The sequence below is a fragment of the Peromyscus californicus genome, unplaced genomic scaffold (assembly GCF_007827085.1).
Source record: "Peromyscus californicus insignis strain IS unplaced genomic scaffold, ASM782708v3 Scaffold_17__1_contigs__length_78620276, whole genome shotgun sequence".
NCBI classification, from domain to species: domain Eukaryota; kingdom Metazoa; phylum Chordata; class Mammalia; order Rodentia; family Cricetidae; genus Peromyscus; species Peromyscus californicus.
Window position 1 is genome coordinate 58,124,451 of NW_026294469.1, and position 19,767 is coordinate 58,144,217.

The window sequence follows — 19,767 nt, forward strand, 5'->3', positions numbered from 1 at the left end:
TCAAACCAACGACCTTTTTACCATTCCTGAGAGGAGTTATGGCCTCTTTACCCTGCTGCAGGCTGGCTTTGTGGCACACAGACAGCGGGGCAGCCAACCTCTTTTTCACCAGTGTGTTGTTGGTGACCAGATGGGCCAAGACAGGAGGCATCTGAGCTGCAGACTTATCAGCCTGAGATGTCTATTTCCTGATCCTATGAGAGTGGTAGGACTGAACCTAAGGGCGCTAGTCAGTGCTTCCGGTGTGTTCTGATTGTAACAGTTAAAACCTCAGAGCTGGAAGAGGGTGAGCATGTGTGTATGTGCATGTTTTTAAGGCCCTGAAAGTGAAAGTATAGGGAACAGTATGCATTTGAGGGACAGACACCATGGGTCGTTTCTGTCATCACAGTCCTCCGTGGCTGCAAATTGATAACACCCCCATTCCATGGTTCAGAGTTGACACTGTGTGGTATATAGGGCAGAGCAGAGGTCACAAGCAGACCTTGCTGACAGGATTTGGGGCAATTTTAGCAACGTGAAAATGATTGTAGTCGGTTCGTATTTAAGTCTGAAGCTCCCCTTGATCCCAATTTCATACTTTAAATGATTCCAGGTACATCATCTTAATTGGAATGAATGTAATTTATTTATTTATTTATTTATTTATTTATTTATTTATTTATTTATTTATTTATTTATTTTAGAAATAACCAATGCATAAGGCAAAAGTGTGATTACATTATTTAGATATAGTGTGAAATGCCTGCATCAGATTTCTCTGACCAAGTGGAGGAAAACAAGAACATGGGCTTTCTCTTAGACATGATCATGAAAATCAAGAAACCATGAGAACATTCAAGTGCGTTGGTCCTGTGTACATGTGCACACGCACAGACACAAACATGGGAGACCTCTGTCTGTGTCTGTCTGCCTGACATTCGGATGACACGGAATTGTGAGGAACCTGCTCTCAGCCTTGTGTGCATCAGGCTGAAATCCATGGGCACTCTTCAGATTGTGGGATGACAAAGGTGTTATCAAAGGTGAAAGGAGCTGTTTCCACTTCGTCTTGGTTATAAGAAGTTCACTTACCCCGTCCCAGCAAGTGATGGCAAAGCTCTACCAAAAGGCAAACTTCCTGTCACTTTGTTTCCATGGCCAAAGCTGTGCAGCTCCTCATACTCGGTGGTCTAATTAGGAAAGTATTTTTCATTTCTTAAGTTGAAAAGACTTTTTTTCATATAATATATTCTAATCAGTTTCCCCTCCCTCACCTTCTTAGATCCTCCCCATTTATCTGACTCAAGACCTTCTCTGTCTCTGTCTCTGTCTCTGTCTGTCTCTCTCTCTCTCTCTCTCTCTCTCTCTCTCTCTCTCTCTCTGGAAAACAAACAGGCAAATAAAAAACCAAACCGCAGTAAAACAAAACAACAGAAAAAGCTGGAGGAACACATACGCAGACACAAACACACATAGACACACACACACACACACACACACACACACACACACACACACATACACACACACACACACACACACACACACACACACACACACACACCGCATCACATACAAAACAAAAATTAGAAACTATAATATATAAGCAAAAGACCAGTAAGGTTAAAAAAAATGTCCAAGTAAAGCATTATGAGACAAAACAAAAACAATCCCAGCATGGACTGTTCTTAAGTGTAGTTTGTATGACTAGTGAGAATCTATGGGATAAAAATTTTCCCTTGTGTGTGGTTGTCAATTGGAGATAGCTTCTGAGTGAGGGATGAGGGCCTGTGTCCACTTCCTGTCTCAGCACTGGGACCCCCTCTGGCTTGAACCTCTGTGGTCCCTGTGTATCCTGCCGCAGTCTCTGAGTTCATGGGTGCGTCAGCCCTGTTGTGTCGGGAAGGCACTGATCCCTTGGTATCTTCCATCCCCACTGACTCCCCCCCCCCACCTCTTCTTCTGTAGCATTCCCTGAGTTCTGAGGGATTCCTTCCCATCAACTATAGGAGGAAGCTTCTCTGATGATGGCTGAGCAAGACTGATCCATGGGTATAGTAGAATGTTGTTGGGAGTCCTTTTACTGCTTCAACAGAATAATAGAATTTGGCTTTCCCCTAGATCCATGGCCTGTCTGGGCTCGGGTTCTGGACCACCCAAGCATTGTCAGGTGTGGGCTCCATCTCATGCACTGAGCCTTGAATGCAATCAGGTAATGGGTTGTTGTCCCCATAACTTTTGTGCCACTATCACACTGGAATGTCACGGAGGCAGGTCACTGCTGTAGATCGAAGGGTTTGTTGGCTCAGCCATTGAAGGCTAGGCTCACAACTAAAAAGATAAGAAAATATGAAGTTTCGATGTCAGTTTATCCATCTAACACTAAAACTTTAGATATTTCTCAGTCTCATTTCTGCCAGCCTACGAGAGCTGTACTAGATTTTTCTCTGCGTCATACCCGGTTGTGCTTGCCTATCCTGGGGGATGTGTTACCTGGGTGGCAGGTCTTCCAGACTGGTGGGTAGAAGTGGTGAGACGGGGAAGGACCGCATATAGGGTGATTGCCTGGCCCCAGAGTGGAGGGTTCAGCATGCCCTCATCGGTTGGAGTGGTTCCTAAGTGCTTTGCTCAATCCTATCTTCATTTTGGCTGAATTCGTTCTTAGTTTACAGAACAGGTATGTTTGTCATAATCTTTTCCTTGTTCCTGTCTCCCTGACCTAGGTCACAAGGAGACTGTCACTGACTGGGGTCTGTCACTACCATATAAGTAAACAATTAAACAATTGAAGAAATCTTCTAATTAATTCGAGCAGAATTGAAAGTTCCTTGAAGTTTCCCATTGACCAACAGACCAGAGATCTGTTAGGGTCCATTAGGGAAGTGTTTTAGAAAGAGAATGGTGGTGGAGACTCGAGAATATTTTTGTATTTTACTTGCTATTTTTTCACGTTTCCAATGAGTATGTAACTGCAAATTCGTGATGCTGGTCTTCAAGGGTCTCTTCATAGAGTGCCGGTGAATGCAGCATAGGAAAGCTACTTGCACAGTAGCATCTGTACAGTACCTTGGCCAGGTGATAGGCATTGGCTTATCACCTGAAAAGCAGCACACTGTCGTTTCATGGGGCTCCTGATGTGACATCCTTGGCAACACACAGGGCAACATTTCTAGTGCCCTATCCACCCAGGAAGGATATAATCGTTAGGAAGCATCATCTGGAGTTGACTTGTACATATTCTTCTGAAGTCCCATATCACTAAGAGAAGTACCAAGGAGCCATTTCCAATCAAAATCGATGAAAGAGACATGGTGTTTAAATGCAGTGCATGATCTTTTGACATGCTTCCCCACAGGGATGAGTGGTACCAGTTTTGGAATGTGAATTATGAAGTGGATGAAAGTATCAATATTAAACTTCCTGTTTTTGATAACTGGACAGATCTGTCCTCAGGACATACACATAGAGGTATTGAAGAAGTAAATAATATTGATGCTTTCCTGCTTGCAAATTACTGACTTGTAATATAGTATATAACTCAAGCTGCACTGTAGTTAAAACCCTTTAAAATGAGGGACATTAGAGAATGTAGGGAGGGTTTGAAAAGATTTTTTTTCTTTGTCTCAACCTTTGATTTTTTATTGATGATTTCCCACCTGAAGCTAGGGTAGCTGTAATTTCCAATGAGGATCATTAGTGTATTTTGCTGGTCAACCAACCATGTGGATATGCCCAAATAGTGCTTATATTGTATACGGGTTACCTTCTGGAAGAGTTACTAAAACCATCTTGAGATTGGTTAATGGCTAATAGGATAATCAAAATCCAAAGAAATGCCTGAAAGTTGTGTAATGGGAAGACTTAAACAAGGTAAGATAATGTTAAACTCTTTCTGGATTTTGGCCTGGTCAGGGCAGTATGCATTTGACCAGGGACGTGTTCTGGTAATCTGCAGATGTGGCAGCATCCATTCATCTTCTCTGTTTTCATAATTCTGATGAATAAAGTTATATACCATTGTATCTGGGCAGCATGCACCTCTGAGCCCATGGAGTAAAGTGAAGAGAGGCTCTGCTCCTGCCTCAGCATCACAGCCTCCCATTAGCGAGTCTTCCAAAATCATTTCTGAGAGACTTCAAATACACATGGAGGTAGAGTTTATGCCTTTTTTGCAGCTTTCCCGTGTTTACGTGTTTGAGGCCGATTTCCCTCTTTAATTGTAGCAGAGATAAAGAGTTAGTAGTTGAAAATGGTAGGATCGGTGTGCGCTGCCTTGATCAAGGACTCAGATAATCTGGCTTGTTTGCTGATGGGTTCTGCGCCTTGAGACTTTTATAGGGCAGTATTAAAGCTCTGAGCCTTCTTATTTTGCCCGTACCCAGAAGATTGCTTTAATGAGGAGTAAAGGGCCTTTTTCCAATTACAAGGGAATAACTGTATTAAGTTCCTGTGTTATGTCAACCTGCTTTGATTTGATTACTGTGCAAGAAATGGATTTATCTGTCAGTGTTACTTAATTAAGCCTTCTCATTGATGTTTTGCAGAGTAATATAGTGTGGTTTGCACATTTGAGCCTAAATACAGAGAAAATTGCCCTAAAACTGAGACATGACCCCTGAAGCGAACATGCAGATTGATCAGTCTTCTTCGGCAGGTCATAGGCTGTGGTGGTGAACACGGAAGGCTGGAGACGTGGAAAGGATGACAGGGAAAACTGGGGTTGGGGGAGTTACTTGATGCATAAGTTGACTGACTATTAGAAAGCTTATTACAAACTTAGGAAAAAGGACATTTATTTATTTACTTTTAGAATAACATTTTTTAACAGTGCTTAAAGGAAATACTAACCGGCATTAATAAAGGCTAACAGCATTACAGTAATTCCACTCCAAACAAGTTATTTTATACTCTGTGTTCCAGTATCTTCAATTACCTTTCACACTCATGCATGCACACACACACACACACACACACACACACACACACACACACACACCTTTTTAGTTTCAGATCTGATATGGAAAGCTCCATGACAGTCGTGATGGGAACACGGGAAGCCCAGGTCCGCTTTTTGTTTACTGATTATATCTTAGAACAGTGTGGGTGTGGAAAGTCTCACTGTCTTGTCCTTTGCTCAGTCGGCTCTGGTAAGTGCCGGAGTTACTCCTCAGTGATTGGCCTTGCACAGATGCCTGCATGCTGAAGCATCACATCTTGTTTCTAATAGGAAACAGCAGCAGTCAACATTGTATGGACATGGTCTATCAGTGTTAGGAGCTCCTCAACTCTTCCCATGTCGGCACTAGTCCCCAAATTTGACTTCAAATCACTCCTCTTAGAGCTCTTATTGTGCTGGGTGCTAATGAAAATGTGCACGTCCTTAACACGCTCTTTGCTGATGAAATATTTTGAACTCTAAATTCATCTGGCACTGACGGAGAGCATATGCCCTCTCAGTTTGTGTGGAGGGCTCAGCCAAGGGTTCTTCCTGGACTAGAGAATTAGTAGGAGCCACAGATGGACGCATTCTGGGAGTCTCCATCATGGTGTGGAGGATGTTTGACAGTGCCTGTTGTCGCAGAGAGGACTCAAGACAATGTAGATGCTAACCTGTGGCTGAAGACTTAGCTTCTCAGAGAAATTCATCATCCTTAGCCTCTGAATGCTTTGGAGTATGTGAGAGTTTTCAGTAGTAAATCAGTGTGTCTCCTCAAGAGCAAGCATTTGAGTGCGGCAAAGTGTTACTTTTTCTGTGATTTCAGGGTGCTCTAGGGTCTTGGTATTTAGTCGGTTCTAGGCTCAATGGAAAGAATCAATCCCCATCATATAACCAAAATACCCAGTTAGCTCTGAGACTTGTTTATTTCAAATTAGGAATACACCTACTTAATATGTGGTCTGTTTCTTTATATAGGTCTGCAGGCATCTAGAATAATCTTTGACACCACTTCATTTATATATGACATGCAGAAAGATGTGTTGGCGATAAGGCACGAAAGGAATATTTTAAAGATAACTGGAGCCACTGAGCAAATCTAATGCCGATTGAATTCTCACTTATGATATGGCTTCACACTCCATGGGGAAAGTAGCATTTGTGAATCCTCATTATTTTGTGTTTCTCTACCTTCCAGGTGACTGTGCGCAAGTCTCTGCTCTGTTAGGTCAAACTAGGAACCATAAAAGTAGGAGACTCAGATTTCCTTCAGTCCCAATGTTCAAGTGGTTTGGAGAACTTCAGTTTTGGAGGCCTTGAGCAGATGAGGCACTCTCAGTAGGGATCCCATGCTGGGAATTTCTTCTGGGGGTGGCACTTGTGCTTAACAAGTGTAAATTAGCCATTTACCATAAGGTATCTCCTTAAGCTTGCAAATTCTATTTTCCCTTTATCTCCCCTTGGGTAGGTCTTACTCTTCTCTTCTGATTCCTTTGTTTGAAGAGGCCATTAAATTTTCTAAGTTGGCACATGTCCTCCTGGCAGACATGTCTTCTTGTGCCCTGGGTTCCAGCTTTCGCTTTGATTTTGGCTTTGGCTAGATGGAACTTTCATATCATGTCAGCTCATTAGTATTTTAAAGAAGACGTAAAAGAAAAAAAAAAAAACCCTGTTATCCATCATTTTTAGTCTTCTGTGGGAGGGTTATCCAAATATACTAGCCTGCCCTATTTCCAAGAATGGAAATCGAACTCGCTTATTTTATGATTCACAAAAATAAGTTCAGAGTGGCCAGTGACTTATTTGGACTATGATGATGGGCACAGAAGAGCCCCTGTTCAAATCTAAGTCTGCTCCCCATCTCCCAGCACAGAGTTTCAAGGTTTGCACTGTTTCCTTGATAGTTTGAGCATCATTGTCCACAAAGTGTGGATCTGAGTGATCCAGTCCTGAAGAGCAATGAATGGATGGAAAACCAGAGAAAGTTAGAATCCTGTCAGGGGATCCTCCCTGTCAGGGTCAACTTGTGTCCAAGCTCTGCCCAGATAACTTTTCTAATTTGGCGGTGAAGGGTCAGACATTTTAGAATGACTTCACAGAACTAACCACGCGAGTCGCGAGCTCCTCAATGGCTTGTTGATTTTCAGAGCAGCCACACGTCTGTGAAAGTTGCCAAGACTATCACGTTTTGGATGATTATCAGAAAAACCTCAGGCAGTTGAGCTCCTTTCAATCTGTAAAAGTGTAGATTTCTTTCATCTGCTGGTATTTTTGTATCATTCTTTCGGCCCATAGCATTGTGATCCCTTCCCATGCCCAGGGTGAAGAGGTGACTGGTTATTTGTATACAAAGAGTGGCCCGAGTTGGCTCTTCGGACCTCCTCTGCCAGCATCTTTTTGTTTTTGTTTTTGTTTTGTTTTGTTACTGTGTTACCTGGATCATTCTCTGTTTGTTGTTTTGTCTCATAATCGAGATGTAAACACTTTCCTATACCAAAAATGCTGTTTTCTTTTTCTTCACTTTCTGCTTGTTTGATTCAGTAAAAAACAAATGAGCCCATCCTCTGCTGTGTACCATACAAGGTATTGAGAGGGAGCTAAGCATGTTTCTTTGCTATACGGTCTATATTATATATATTCATCACTGCTTGGGGTGGAATGTGCGTATCTCCACAGGGTTATTTGTAGAAGAAATGTCCGTTTAATGAACTATAATACTGACCCAGCCTCAGCAACTCCACAAGTGTGATTTCTATAGATTAAGTGAATTATTTATTTCTAGTCTGACTTTTATTGAGAGAACTTGAATTTTCCATGAAATTAAAAGCAAGTGTTACTTTTGTTTACCCTGAACAATTTTTATCTTTTATTCTGATAACTGCATTAAATTTTCTTTTCGTCTTTGCCAATATAATAGCTCCTAAAGTTTCCATGTGCCTCAAGCAAATATCTAGCCCATCATAGCATCTATTTTGATAGAATTTTACTATTTGTCTTTTATGCTGTTACCTTGTGATTCATTCAAATGTTTGTTTAATTTATCTATTATTGAATATCTTTAATGTTTTATGAATACAGTAGTGGTTAGAAAATGTGCTTTTTAAAATACATTCGCTCCATCTGGGGGACAAGAAGGAACATTCCAGCTGGGTATAGAATTAAGAAATTCATACCACAGAGTGTTTGCTGGGTGTACTCACTGAATCATGATCCCATATCAGCTGTGTATTTGTCCCCCCTTGGCTGTGTACTAACACTTCGGGTACCTTTCTAGCCCCTCTGAGCCTTACTTTTCTCATATGTAAAGTTGGCATCCTGTTAGGACATATAAGTGTCCGGCACAAGGCTGGTCACACATTCGGGTTCATTTCATCTGAGAGGGAAGGAACAGTTAGGCATGTCCACCTCATGGCATTCAGGTCACATGTGGCCAGAGACAGCTAAAAGGTTTGCATAAAACTCTCAACTTACTTTAAAACATTTAATCCCAGCACTTGGGAGGCAGAGGCAAGAGGGTCTCTGTGAGTTGAGGCCAGCCTGGTGTACTTATCGAGTTTTAGGACAGCCAACCCTGTTTGGAACAAAACTCAGTATTTTTTTTTCAAGTCAATTCTGTAGGTCTCAAGCACGGACTTCGTAGACGTCAGTGACTGTGCCGTGTTGCAGTGTCAAAAGGTTGGACACCCCTTCTAGGCACAGGAAGTAATAGGATCAACCCCATGGCTGACATCAAAGACTACAGTGTCTGGCATAGAATGAATGGTGGACAGGCACACACCAGGTGCAGGCTACACAAAAAGTTCTAGCAAGTACCATTGGGATGCTTTGAGACAGGAGCATGGACTGAATGTGGAGTCAGAACATTTTCTTTTTCTAAAGGATTATTTTTTTGTGCTTAAAATATATGTGTGTGTGTGTGTGTGTGTGTGTGTGTGTGTGTGTGTGTGTGTGTACGTATGCATGCATGTGTGTGAGGAGGTCAGAGGGATGTCAGATACTCTGGAACTGGAGTTACAGACAGTTGTAAACGTCCAGATATCTGTTCTGGGAGTCCTCTGCAAGAACAGTATGTGCTCTTAAGACTAGCTAACTACCATTATCCAGAGAACCTTTTTAAGGTACTCTGTGAGGTAGGCTGCTGTAGGGAGGGGTATGGGCATCATTTGCCTGGTTTCTGGTAGCATAGTCTTGTGTTTCTCATACTCTGCCATGTGCATGAAAATTACCTGGGGACCTTGCGATAAACACAGTTGCCTTTGCCTTACTGGTGAGGTCCAGACTCTGTGTCTGAGATGCACCCTAAGAGGCTGGCTTTGAAGTGATCATGCCAAGCAGTTCAGATGGAGGCGGGTGGACTTTGAGATGAGATGCACTGGCCTGGTTATTGAGGAAACACTCAGGTGACTGGCAGGTCTGATGAAGCTTAGGGCAGAGAGGATGCACACAGATGGCTAAAAAGTGACATGTTTACCTGTTTGTGAATTGCCACAACGGACTTCCTTTTTGCGTTACATAAATGCATAGCAGTTTTTATAGATTTTTTTCCAAGCTAAAATATAATTAGAATTCGTTGGGTGGTCTTCTTTATTGAGTTTGGTGGACCTGATGATTTGTCCTCATCCTCTGGATCTAGCCAGCTAAGGGGAGGAAGATCTTGTTCAAAAGAGAGCAATAAAAGGGAGGAAACAGAGAGGAAGGCAGAGCAGTGTGAGGTCAGGAAATGAGAAAGATGGAAATGGGAAAGGATGGGAAAAGAGCAGTCAGATCTGATTGGGTAGGAATGTCTTTGTGACGGAACCCAGCCAGTATTTAACCTGTTTTGAAAAAGCTCGACTTCCAGCATTTTTAATTAGTGGCTTGCTCGCTTTTGAAATTGCCCAGTTGGGAATACTCAAGTTTTGATGTGTTTTATCTGCCTGCTAATTAGCAGGCTGCTGGGTTGACCATTTTTTCCTTTTATTCGGTGGACAGAAGATAGGCATAAAGGTCTCCTGAAACCATGCAGCTCCAGCTTGGGTTCAAATCCATAGCCACAGTGTATCGGGGGAAGAATTCTTAGTAAGTCATATTAAATTGCAGCCCATCTTTTCTCGAACTCCTTTTCTGTTTTCACTGGCCTGGGGTGACTGTGTCTCAGCATGGTCTGTACTTGGGGCAAGAGCTTTCTTGATTGAAAGGGCTGTCATGTGCCTTTGTAGGGTGCTTCTGACCTCTTTCCTAACCTGTGATAACGAAAACTGCCTGTGGAACTTGCCAATGCCTGTTGGTGGCAAAATTGCCCCCAATGGAGATTCTCTGGCAGAGTCACATGGTGCATTTTGCCCTCACCTATATTGTATGTTTAAAATCTCCCTCCTTTTTTTTGTAATTGAAAGATAGACAAGTCCAGGCACTATGAAGTCTATGACAGACAGAGAAAATCAAATCTAGTCCTTTCTTGCATGTTGGGCAGATTTAAGGGCAGGCTCTCCCATCAATCCAAGTTTTGGCTGGGAAAAGTCAGGTTGTACTAAATGTTTGAAAAACCTGTAAAACCTGCAGTGATTGAGAGCTTTTATTTTTGCACCCCCACTCCCTGAAAATATTTGTGTTTTATTTAAGAATTAAGAGAACCACACAGGATACAAAACTCACTCGTGTGAAAATCCCTGAGGGTTGCGAATGCCTTCTTCGTGTACTCCAGCTCAGTGTGTATAGGATAGGGCAGCATGCTGGGTCGTTAAACAGCAGGTTTGGGGAAAGTTTTACACCTTTTCCAGACTCGATGTGGTCTCCTGAGCTTGCTTTTCTGCGCCTTAAGCTTGCCGTGCACCGAGTCTAACTGTCCATTGGGGACATCTGCCTGTAGTTCCTTACCTTCTGGGGTACCAACCAAGAGGAACCGAGGAACTGTGGTTAAGGGAGAAAAAGAGGGATGGGGAAGACTGAGGGAGGGAGGGGGCATGGGGTCAGGAGACGAGGGCCACTGAGAGATAGATGCAAGGGGAAGATTCAGGTTTATTAGCAGTAAGTTAGTTGTTGCTATCCCGTCTCTTAAGATATCCTGTAACACCGTGTACTCCTCTGTACCCAAAAATAAGCCAATTAATTACACTGTGATTGCTTCTGCTGATAATAAACCGGCAGTGATGAAAGGAGCGACAGTAGGCCAGTAAGAGAATAAACAGTATCAGGGAGATGTTCGGAGAGTTAGTACATGGGGTTTCACGTCTCCTGGATCAGAGTTTCGCACCCTCCTCCGATTCTGTCAGGGGATGTTTGTGATGGCCGTCTGTTATCTACCAGGATCAAAAAATATACACAACAGGGAAACTTTTCATGCTTATAATGGGCCTTTCATCAAAATGTCAAAGCCATCCCCCAATATAGAGTGAGCCTTAGAACTTCATGGCTCTGCTGTCCTCAGGACTGTTGCTCACAACATCCATGAAGGAATGTTCCTTACTGTATTCAGCATTAGAACGGTGCAGGGAGAGAGTTCAGTGAATCCCAACTTCCTGGTTGCTGACTGGGGTCTCTTCAAGCATGACTTACCGAAATCAAATATTGCCTTATCATCTAATGTCAACTTTTGTTTCTACATATCAAATACCAGGATAATAATTTACTCTGTAGTAGAAGACCACACATCAATGATATTTGGGCAGCAGAAATTAGTCTTGAAAGATTAAAAAGAAAATAGGAAATAAAATTGGGTGGGTAGGGAAAGGGGGGGAATGGATCTAGAAAGAGTTGGGGTAAGGGTGAATATGATCAAATGCATTATATCAAGCTCTCAAAGCAATGATGAAGGTGATGATGATGGTGATGATGATGGTGATGATGATGATGATAGTTTAGGCTATATGGACCATTCTGGGTTTTTTTGTTTGTTTGTTTGTTTTGTGAGAAACAGAAGGTGTCTCCACAACCTTTAGAAAAGCCCAACTATCTCTTCACTGTGCTAGTGAAAGCAAAGCACCGAGTCCTTTTCATTTTGTAGTTTTGCTTGCACGTCTGTTGTCTGCTGTAATAAACTTGGCTAGAGAACAAACAGTGTCTAGTCATGTTCTGGCAGTGATGTTGAAAGTGTCAGTGTGGGTATTTACTTCAGCTTAACTTTCCCTCTGGATTTAAATTGTGTTCATGTACTTTTAAGTTTGTTTTGTTCAAAAGATTTTAATAAAACTTTAAGCGCCATTTCCTATCTCTCACGACGGAGGCTATCAAATGCTGTTGAGGATAGAAGCAATTTTTATGTGCATACCTCTGGTTCCTGAGGGTCCAGTTCACGTCTGCTGTGAATCTAAATTAGTTAATTTAAGTAGATGGGTCAGAAGCCACTGTCATCATGGTAGCCCTGCGCCTGGTTCTTAATTAAAGGCAACAGGAGATTAATTTGAAACATTAATTTAAAAGTGCATATACAAAACGAAAGAATTATTGCAAGAAAGCCTAAAGAACTTCTCTCTTGTCCCTAGATGTAGAAGACAGAAGTAGCTCAGGGTCCTGGGGGAATGGAGGCCATCCAAGCCCATCCAGGGTAAGTATATATCATCTTTTTTTCCCTGCAGGCAGACATGGCATGTATGTAAATTGACTAAGCTTCGCACATGCATCAGGCATGCATACGCACGAGTGCATACTTATGTGCCTACATGCACACACATACCCATGCACACGCACCTGCACAGATCTATATGTACAGTCAGTTTATTGAGGGCAGCTTTCTGGGCTTCTTTGATTTTATTGGTTACCACACCTGAGTTTATACCTGTTGAATTGGTGGTGCTAACCTGAAGAGAAATCTTTTAGCAACCACACAGCCCAACCTTTGCCAGCCAGTGATCAAGTGTGAGAGAAAGTCATTTGTTGCGTTCAGACCAAGCTTAAATAAATCCTAATTTATCAATCATGTATTGGTGTGACTAGACTCCTGAATAACACTCCATGGAGTTATAGCCTATTAGTATGATTTGCACAGCAGGTTCTGCATTAGTTTTACTTTGTGGCCATGCTACTGTTCCACCAGGCAGGCCATTGCATATGGTATCTTGACTGTATTTTTTTTTTTTTTTTCAGGTGCTCTAAGCCCACAGCAGGTTTCATAATACACATACAGTGTCTCCGGTTAGAAGTAGACTTAGCGCAGTAAAATGAACATCCCTCCTTCCTGCTTCTCTAGCTGCCGCATTCTTCTGGGAGGGGACATCTTACTGTAACTGTTCCCATCATTTTGCATTGGGGGAGGACTCTGCTCTGTCCCTGGAGGCAGAGGTGGTCCATCAAGCTGCCAAAAAGGCTATTTTAGCCAGTCATACTTAACACTTTGCACCTGTCCTTAGCACTGTGAGCCTCAAGCTGGTCTTCAGGGTGTAGCAGGATCTCTAAGCCTATGAGGAACTCTGTTGAGCCTTGGAGCAGCTGTCGAGCTTGACATTCTAATGCATTATATGGATGGGTTGAGGAAATCTTTCCTCCTCCTCATGTTACAGTCCACACTTGCACAAATAAATCCAATCCCTTGACAGCAAGTGGGGCTGACAGATTGCTCCTCTATTGTTCTGTTCATTTAGACTTTCTTTATTTCTTCTTATGTGATTCAGTACAACCCTGTAAATATTGAGCTAAATTCTCATAGTAAAAATACATTATTAACTTTATATTAACTTCTTACTATTAGTTTCCTACCAGCAGCCTACTGTTAAAACTTAAAATGTGTTACAGTGTGGATGTAGTCTAATATACAATGTCCTTTCAACTGCATTTTGACCAACAAAACCCATTTAGAATCTTCCTGGTTTACTTTTAAACTTGGATTCCAGAAACTGCAATTTTTATTGACATAAACAAGCCTGTGAGATGGCGCAGTGGGTCAAGGCGCTTACTGCTAAGCCTAGACAGCTCCACCCCTGCGACCTACGTGGTAGAGAGAGAACTGACTCCAGGTTGTCCTTTGACTTGCATATGCTGTGGCACACGTGTGTGACACTCCCACCCATGACACACATACCAAGTAAGTAAATAAGTATAATTAAAAAAGAAGAAAAAAAAAGAATGAATTGGTAGGGCTTGGGACATAGGTCAGTCAGCAAAGAGCTTATATATAATCATAAAGCCTAGGGTTGGATTCCTATAATGCATTGTTAAGGAAAAAAAATCCAAGGATAGTACTGTGCCACTTAAAATCCTAGCACTGGGGCTCACTGACAAGTTAGCCTACCCTAATCTGTGCTTTTTATGACTGAATTTGGCTCTGGCATCCACACGCATGTACCCCCCACACAAGTGAGTACACATGAACACATACACACACATGAATATATAAATATACACAAGACACATATTGGTGAATGATTTGAATGACTGCATTATAACTTATGTTTCCCAAATCCAGGGGCTTTCCCAAGATAGATGTTCGTAGACTCATATTAGGTGACCTTACTATGTCCCTTTTCCTCCCATCACCAAGTTCTGGAACTATCTTCCACACAAAGTGCTGTGCTGATAATTGAGTTCCAAAATGTGTTTGAAGTTTGTAGTGCACTATCTAGGATGAGGAAATTTCATAAATAATAATCAGCGTTATACAAGGCCTGGATGGGTCCTTAGTGTATGACATCTAGTTACAAATGAACATCCTAGCAGGATTAGATTCTAGCGTCATCCTGGTTATTTTTTTTTTTTTTTTTTTTGTAAAGGAAGAAAGGTGAGAGAGAACAGAGTTGCCTGTCCCAAGAGTCTCAGTCCTTTACACTGAAGTGATGTGGCTTTCCACTGTTCTCACAGCATCCATCTTTCATGTGTGGGCAGATTCTGCCCTTTGGCTAACATACCAAACTGATACCTCTGAGTAAATTTGACTTAGACTTTATGGACAGTTCAACCAGCTGAGCAGACGCTTCCCCCGCCCCGCTTACTGGTCACATCATGCTCTTTAATAGACTGAGATTTGAATCAAATAACACAGTTGGTTTTAACTCTTTCTTAGATGTTATTGAAATTCTCCATGGAATTGAAGTGACTGGAAAGCTTACAAACAGTGTATTATTTTTTAAATTCCCAAGATGAGGAGATCATTATTCTAGTGAAACATTTTTTCAAAAATGATTCCCCTTAAAATTGCTTTTGTGTGGCATATTTTGTTTACCTGCATACATACTGATTTATGTTGAAGCTTCAACCTTTATGCATTACTGGGTATGAGTGTGTGTATATGAAGATGGGGAAGGGCATATACATGTCACTGCCCAGATCTAGAGGTCAGAGGACAGCATTGTAGGGTTATTTTTTGTCCCACTTTGACATGGATTCTGGAGGTTGAACTCAGGTCTTCAGGTGGATACAGCGAGCACACCTCTTCTCTCTGAACTATCTGACAGGTCTGGTCCTGAAGATTTGATGTTCATTCATAGTTCAAATGTGTTATTCTTCACATTCTTACGTGTTAATTACTAATATAATGAACCATCCATTTTGCAGCTGCAACAGTAGCTAAAATAAAACATTGAAGCTTTAGTATTGCAAGCTAAATGTTGCTTAAACAGCTATACCTTGCTTTCACAAGAGGCAAATCATTGCAGACTATGAATCGTTTCTCCGTACTTTAACATAGGTTTTGAGAAAGAATAACTCTTATTATATGCAGTTTACTTCATAGGTGTTGGCTGTTTACATATTTATTTCATTTAATCATGTCAACAATTCTATGAAGCTGGTAGCATTATTGTTATATCTAGATTTCACAGTTATTACTGTGGGAAACATTTGAATTCTGTGGATTCAGGAGTTCCCTTGAGTCTGCTAGTCACCTGAAGGTACACGTTTTTACAGTGAGATTTCATGGGCCAGATAATAGCTGACTCCAGTTTCTCTGGTAGGAAATGTTTCAGTATTGAGGTGTGTTTATAAATGTAAAATGAAGAGACTTACTCTGTTATTTTATTTACAGAACTATGGAGATGGGACTCCCTATGACCACATGACCAGCAGGGATCTTGGGTCACATGACAATCTCTCTCCACCTTTTGTCAATTCCAGAATACAAAGTAAGAAAAGTTTTATATTAACATGTGCTTTTGGAAAGCCTGTGTTTTGCCATGGAAGGGGAAATGTGCCTCAGACAGATGTTCAGGTTTTAGGAGTAGGGATAGTCAGTCAGTTTACTATAGTGCTCTTAAGTGATAGAAATACCATTTATAAATAAAAGAATAAAGTGGCTGTGAATGTTGGTGAGCAGAACATCTAGCACTAAGTCTTACAAACATGGAATTAAAGATTTTCAGTCATTCAGGATGTATGTAGACTTTTGTCTTCCTTAAAGTGTCATTTAACAGTAGTTTTCTCAGTATACACTGAAGAAGTCAAAGTGGCAAATATTTGTAATAAAGTGTTTGGCTTCATGATTGACAAAGATGTGTAGTCAGAGAGTAACTCCCTCAAGCTGAACTGTATTGTCTGATTGCGTTTTTGTCAGGGTGTAGACTCTACGTTGACTGTCTAGGTCTGTGTTTCTCAACCTGTAGGTTGTGATCCCTTTGGTATCACACATCAGATATCCTGCATATCAGATACTTATATCATGATTCATAACAGTAGCAAAATTACAGATATGAAGTGGCAGTGAAAATAATTTTATGGTTGGGGTCACCACAACATGAGGAACCATATTAAAGGGTCGCAGCATTAGGAAGGTTGAGAAGCGCGGCTCTGGACAGCCCTCATCCTATATGCCTTTACAGAAGCCGTGTGGCTGCTTGTGGTTTGTGTCTGTCTGCAGATTTCTGTCATGCCCTACATTCTGGCTTTGTTAGCATATTTCTCTGCTTTTGACTACTCAGTCGGGATGTTAACAGCAGTAAACCTGAGCAATGAAAAGATAATTCATAATGGCTTAAAAGGTCCCAGTAGCTGGCTACTTCAGTTTTGATTGAAGACAATGATCTTTGTTCTAGTATAAGTGAGTTCTTCACACTATCAGGAGGTCTTTCAGGTTGGCCAAATTCTATGGCAGATCTGTCGATAAATGAAGTTCAATTTCATGACACAAGCTGTTGGACCATTCTCCAAGGAAAATACTGAGCAATAATTATATTGTACTGAAACTGGAATTGCGCATGCTTTTCAAGAGTGTCCTGGTTTTAAACCTCGGAAGCTTTGCCAGTTACTTAAGATGTTGATGGTCCTTTAATCTCAGTCTTTTTTTTTTTAATTGCCATCAAATCAGGTATTTAACACAAAGTTGTTTTTAATGGATAACATCATGTTTAGCCTTTGAGTGTCTTCTCTGAGTACCACAAGACACTATTTGATCTAGGTTCTTGTTTTTGCTAGGGTTTTTTTTTTTTTTTTTACCTTCAAAATGATAAATTTCGTATTGAAGTTTTAATTTGTAACTAAAGCTGGAGTAGCTCTTTTCAGTTATTGGTGAAAAATACATCAGGCCTTAGCTAACTCAAGATATATGGAAACAGGTGACAAGGTATTTGTCAACTTAGATTTTATTGGACAAGTTTAGACTCTTTGGTGTCTGTAGCCATGATTTTAATACTTGGCTCTTCGCGTCTCTGTTCATTTTTACCTAACTGTGTCAGATAAAGTCAAAGATAAAGTGAAAGAAAGTGATCTGAGAAGTAATGTGGAAAGACTCTCCAGACTTCATTTAGAAAAGCCTAAAGTGATTCTGATGAGCTAAAATGTTACCTAAACTACGTAAAGCACTCCTGTTTAGAAGTTTGGTATGTATGCGAACAAGTTGAAGAGCAGTCTGATGGGTTAATGTTTCAGAACACAGCAAGGTGTACAGCCATGTCACATAGCTGCCCTGCTCCGTGTTTCTTCCTGGACAGATATTTCACAAACTAGTTAAGTGTAAGTGGGCTGACACTCTGGACGTGGTTCTTTCTGCGTGGTTGTTGTTGAAGCTGAAAGCCATGTCAGCTTCTCTCTTTCATCCGTCTGCCTTCCTTCCATTACACTCTGAGTCATGAAGGCCAAGACAGAGTCCCCATTGTGATGAGAAATGCTGCAGTGTGGGCGAGCTCCTGCCCACTGTTCAGTGCAAAGGCTTCTCTGTTAGATAAGCTGTCTGGTCTGGAACATGGCTCTGCATTGTTTACAAACCGCGACATTCTCCACCTCAAGCAGATTTTTGCACAGAAAAGGATTGTGCTTGGGCTAAATGGTTTATCTGACATTAACGGGGCAGTGTCAGACTCGGGTCAAGGAAGTCACCCTCAGAGCGAGAGGTCACTGTGCAGTGTGCAAAGAGACACAAAGAGAGAAAAAGACATTGAAACAAGTATGGAATGCCTTACATTTTTAGTTTAGAGAAGCATTAGAAGATATTTTTAAAGAACTGAGGGTGCTGGGGCCTTGAACAACTTTTCACACCCCTCTCATTTTTCACATCTTGACTGGCTCGCACATCCCATGGCCTGACTCTGGAAGCAAAGATCTTTGAGTTTGCCCAGGTCTGCTGAAATTATCTTTTAAGATGAGCCCATTTGGGTGTTATGCTTTTTTATTTTTATTATTTTAAATAAAAACAGGACATGATTTTCAAAGAGTAAAGACTAGCAATTTGCAAACAGAGATGAAGTAAGGACCCCTTGCCGTCCAGCAGTTTAACTCTTAGAATACAATCATATTGAATCCTGAATGATCATTGTGCTTAGCCTATATTCTAATGCCGTCACCCTTGTGGACATTTCCTTTATACCAAAAGACGCTCTCAGAATCTACTGAAAGCTTTGGGCAGGAGTCCTTTCTAGAATCTTTAACTGGTTTTCATTAAAAGTACAAAAGATTTCTGTATATTTCAAAGACTTCATTTGACCATGTCACATTAGGGTAAAAGCTATAGCATTGGAAATAAATCAGCTACTTTATTGGGGCAGATTCTCTATTGTCAAATCAATCAAGTCTGTGACTGAATTAGGCGTCTGCTACAGAAATAAGTGACACTAATTTTATGGGAAAGAGTTATTAACTGCAGATGACCTGATTTTTTTTCTTTTTGTAAACTGTTTTCTTATGAAGTTTTATTTTATTTCAAAGAAAGGAAAGATTACTGCATCCCTTTTCCTTTCCTGAGTGCATTATTATGCTCTATTTTTTCTTATGGCAATATGCCATTTTAATGACATGATAAAGAATTTGACATGTTTGCCCATAAACTTCTTTATAACAAAGTCTTTATTTTTTTTGATAAGTTTCAACTTTTAGAATTCATATGAATGGTCTTCTATAAATTATAATTTTCATAAAATAAAATTTCTGTGTCATACTAAAATAACACAGTATCAGTCTATTTTGTGTCCTTATCTTAAATTGTGGCCAAATGAGATATAACCGATAAGAATAATAAAAGTGACCGTATTATTTTTCTTTTAGAAATACATTCGTTAACCTGACAGTGATGCCCTGTCTCATGATTGTGAAATCCTAATGCAGATATAGATGAGCGCATGTTTGTGTATACATGAGTGCACACATTCACTCACGTGTGTCTGTTATGTCATGAGGACTAATGGCCCTCCTTGGCTACAGATTATCTTTAGGAGAGGCCTTGTTTAGCTGTGGTTGTCATACGTACAGTTTCATTAGATGTTGCTATGCATACCTGGCAGAGGACATAGAACCAGTCAAAAAGCAAACTTCTGCTAAAAAATGACTATGAATGACTTTGTTTTTGTTTGGCTGTGGGACAGGATTGATAGACTATAGTACACAGGCCAATTAATAACCTCCTCTGGCACTTGACGGTTGCTGTGGACTAACTTCCTGTCTTCCTTGGGGACATAACAGCCAACTTGCCTTAGATATGATCCAATGCGCTGATTTGTATATGGAAGAGACAAACCATGCCT

The 19,767-nt window shown here is 41.0% G+C and overlaps 1 protein-coding gene across 14 annotated transcripts in view; it reads left to right on the plus strand.

Moving 5' to 3' along the window:
- Positions 1–19,767, plus strand: part of Tcf4 (transcription factor 4) — a 347,519-nt gene that overhangs the window by 106,588 nt on the left and 221,164 nt on the right. For all 14 annotated transcript variants that reach the window (XM_052742440.1, XM_052742441.1, XM_052742439.1 and 11 more), the window contains 2 exons: positions 12,379–12,440; positions 15,849–15,945. In XM_052742440.1, coding sequence (XP_052598400.1) covers positions 12,379–12,440; positions 15,849–15,945 — 159 coding nt within the window. The remainder of the gene's footprint in view (positions 1–12,378; positions 12,441–15,848; positions 15,946–19,767) is intronic.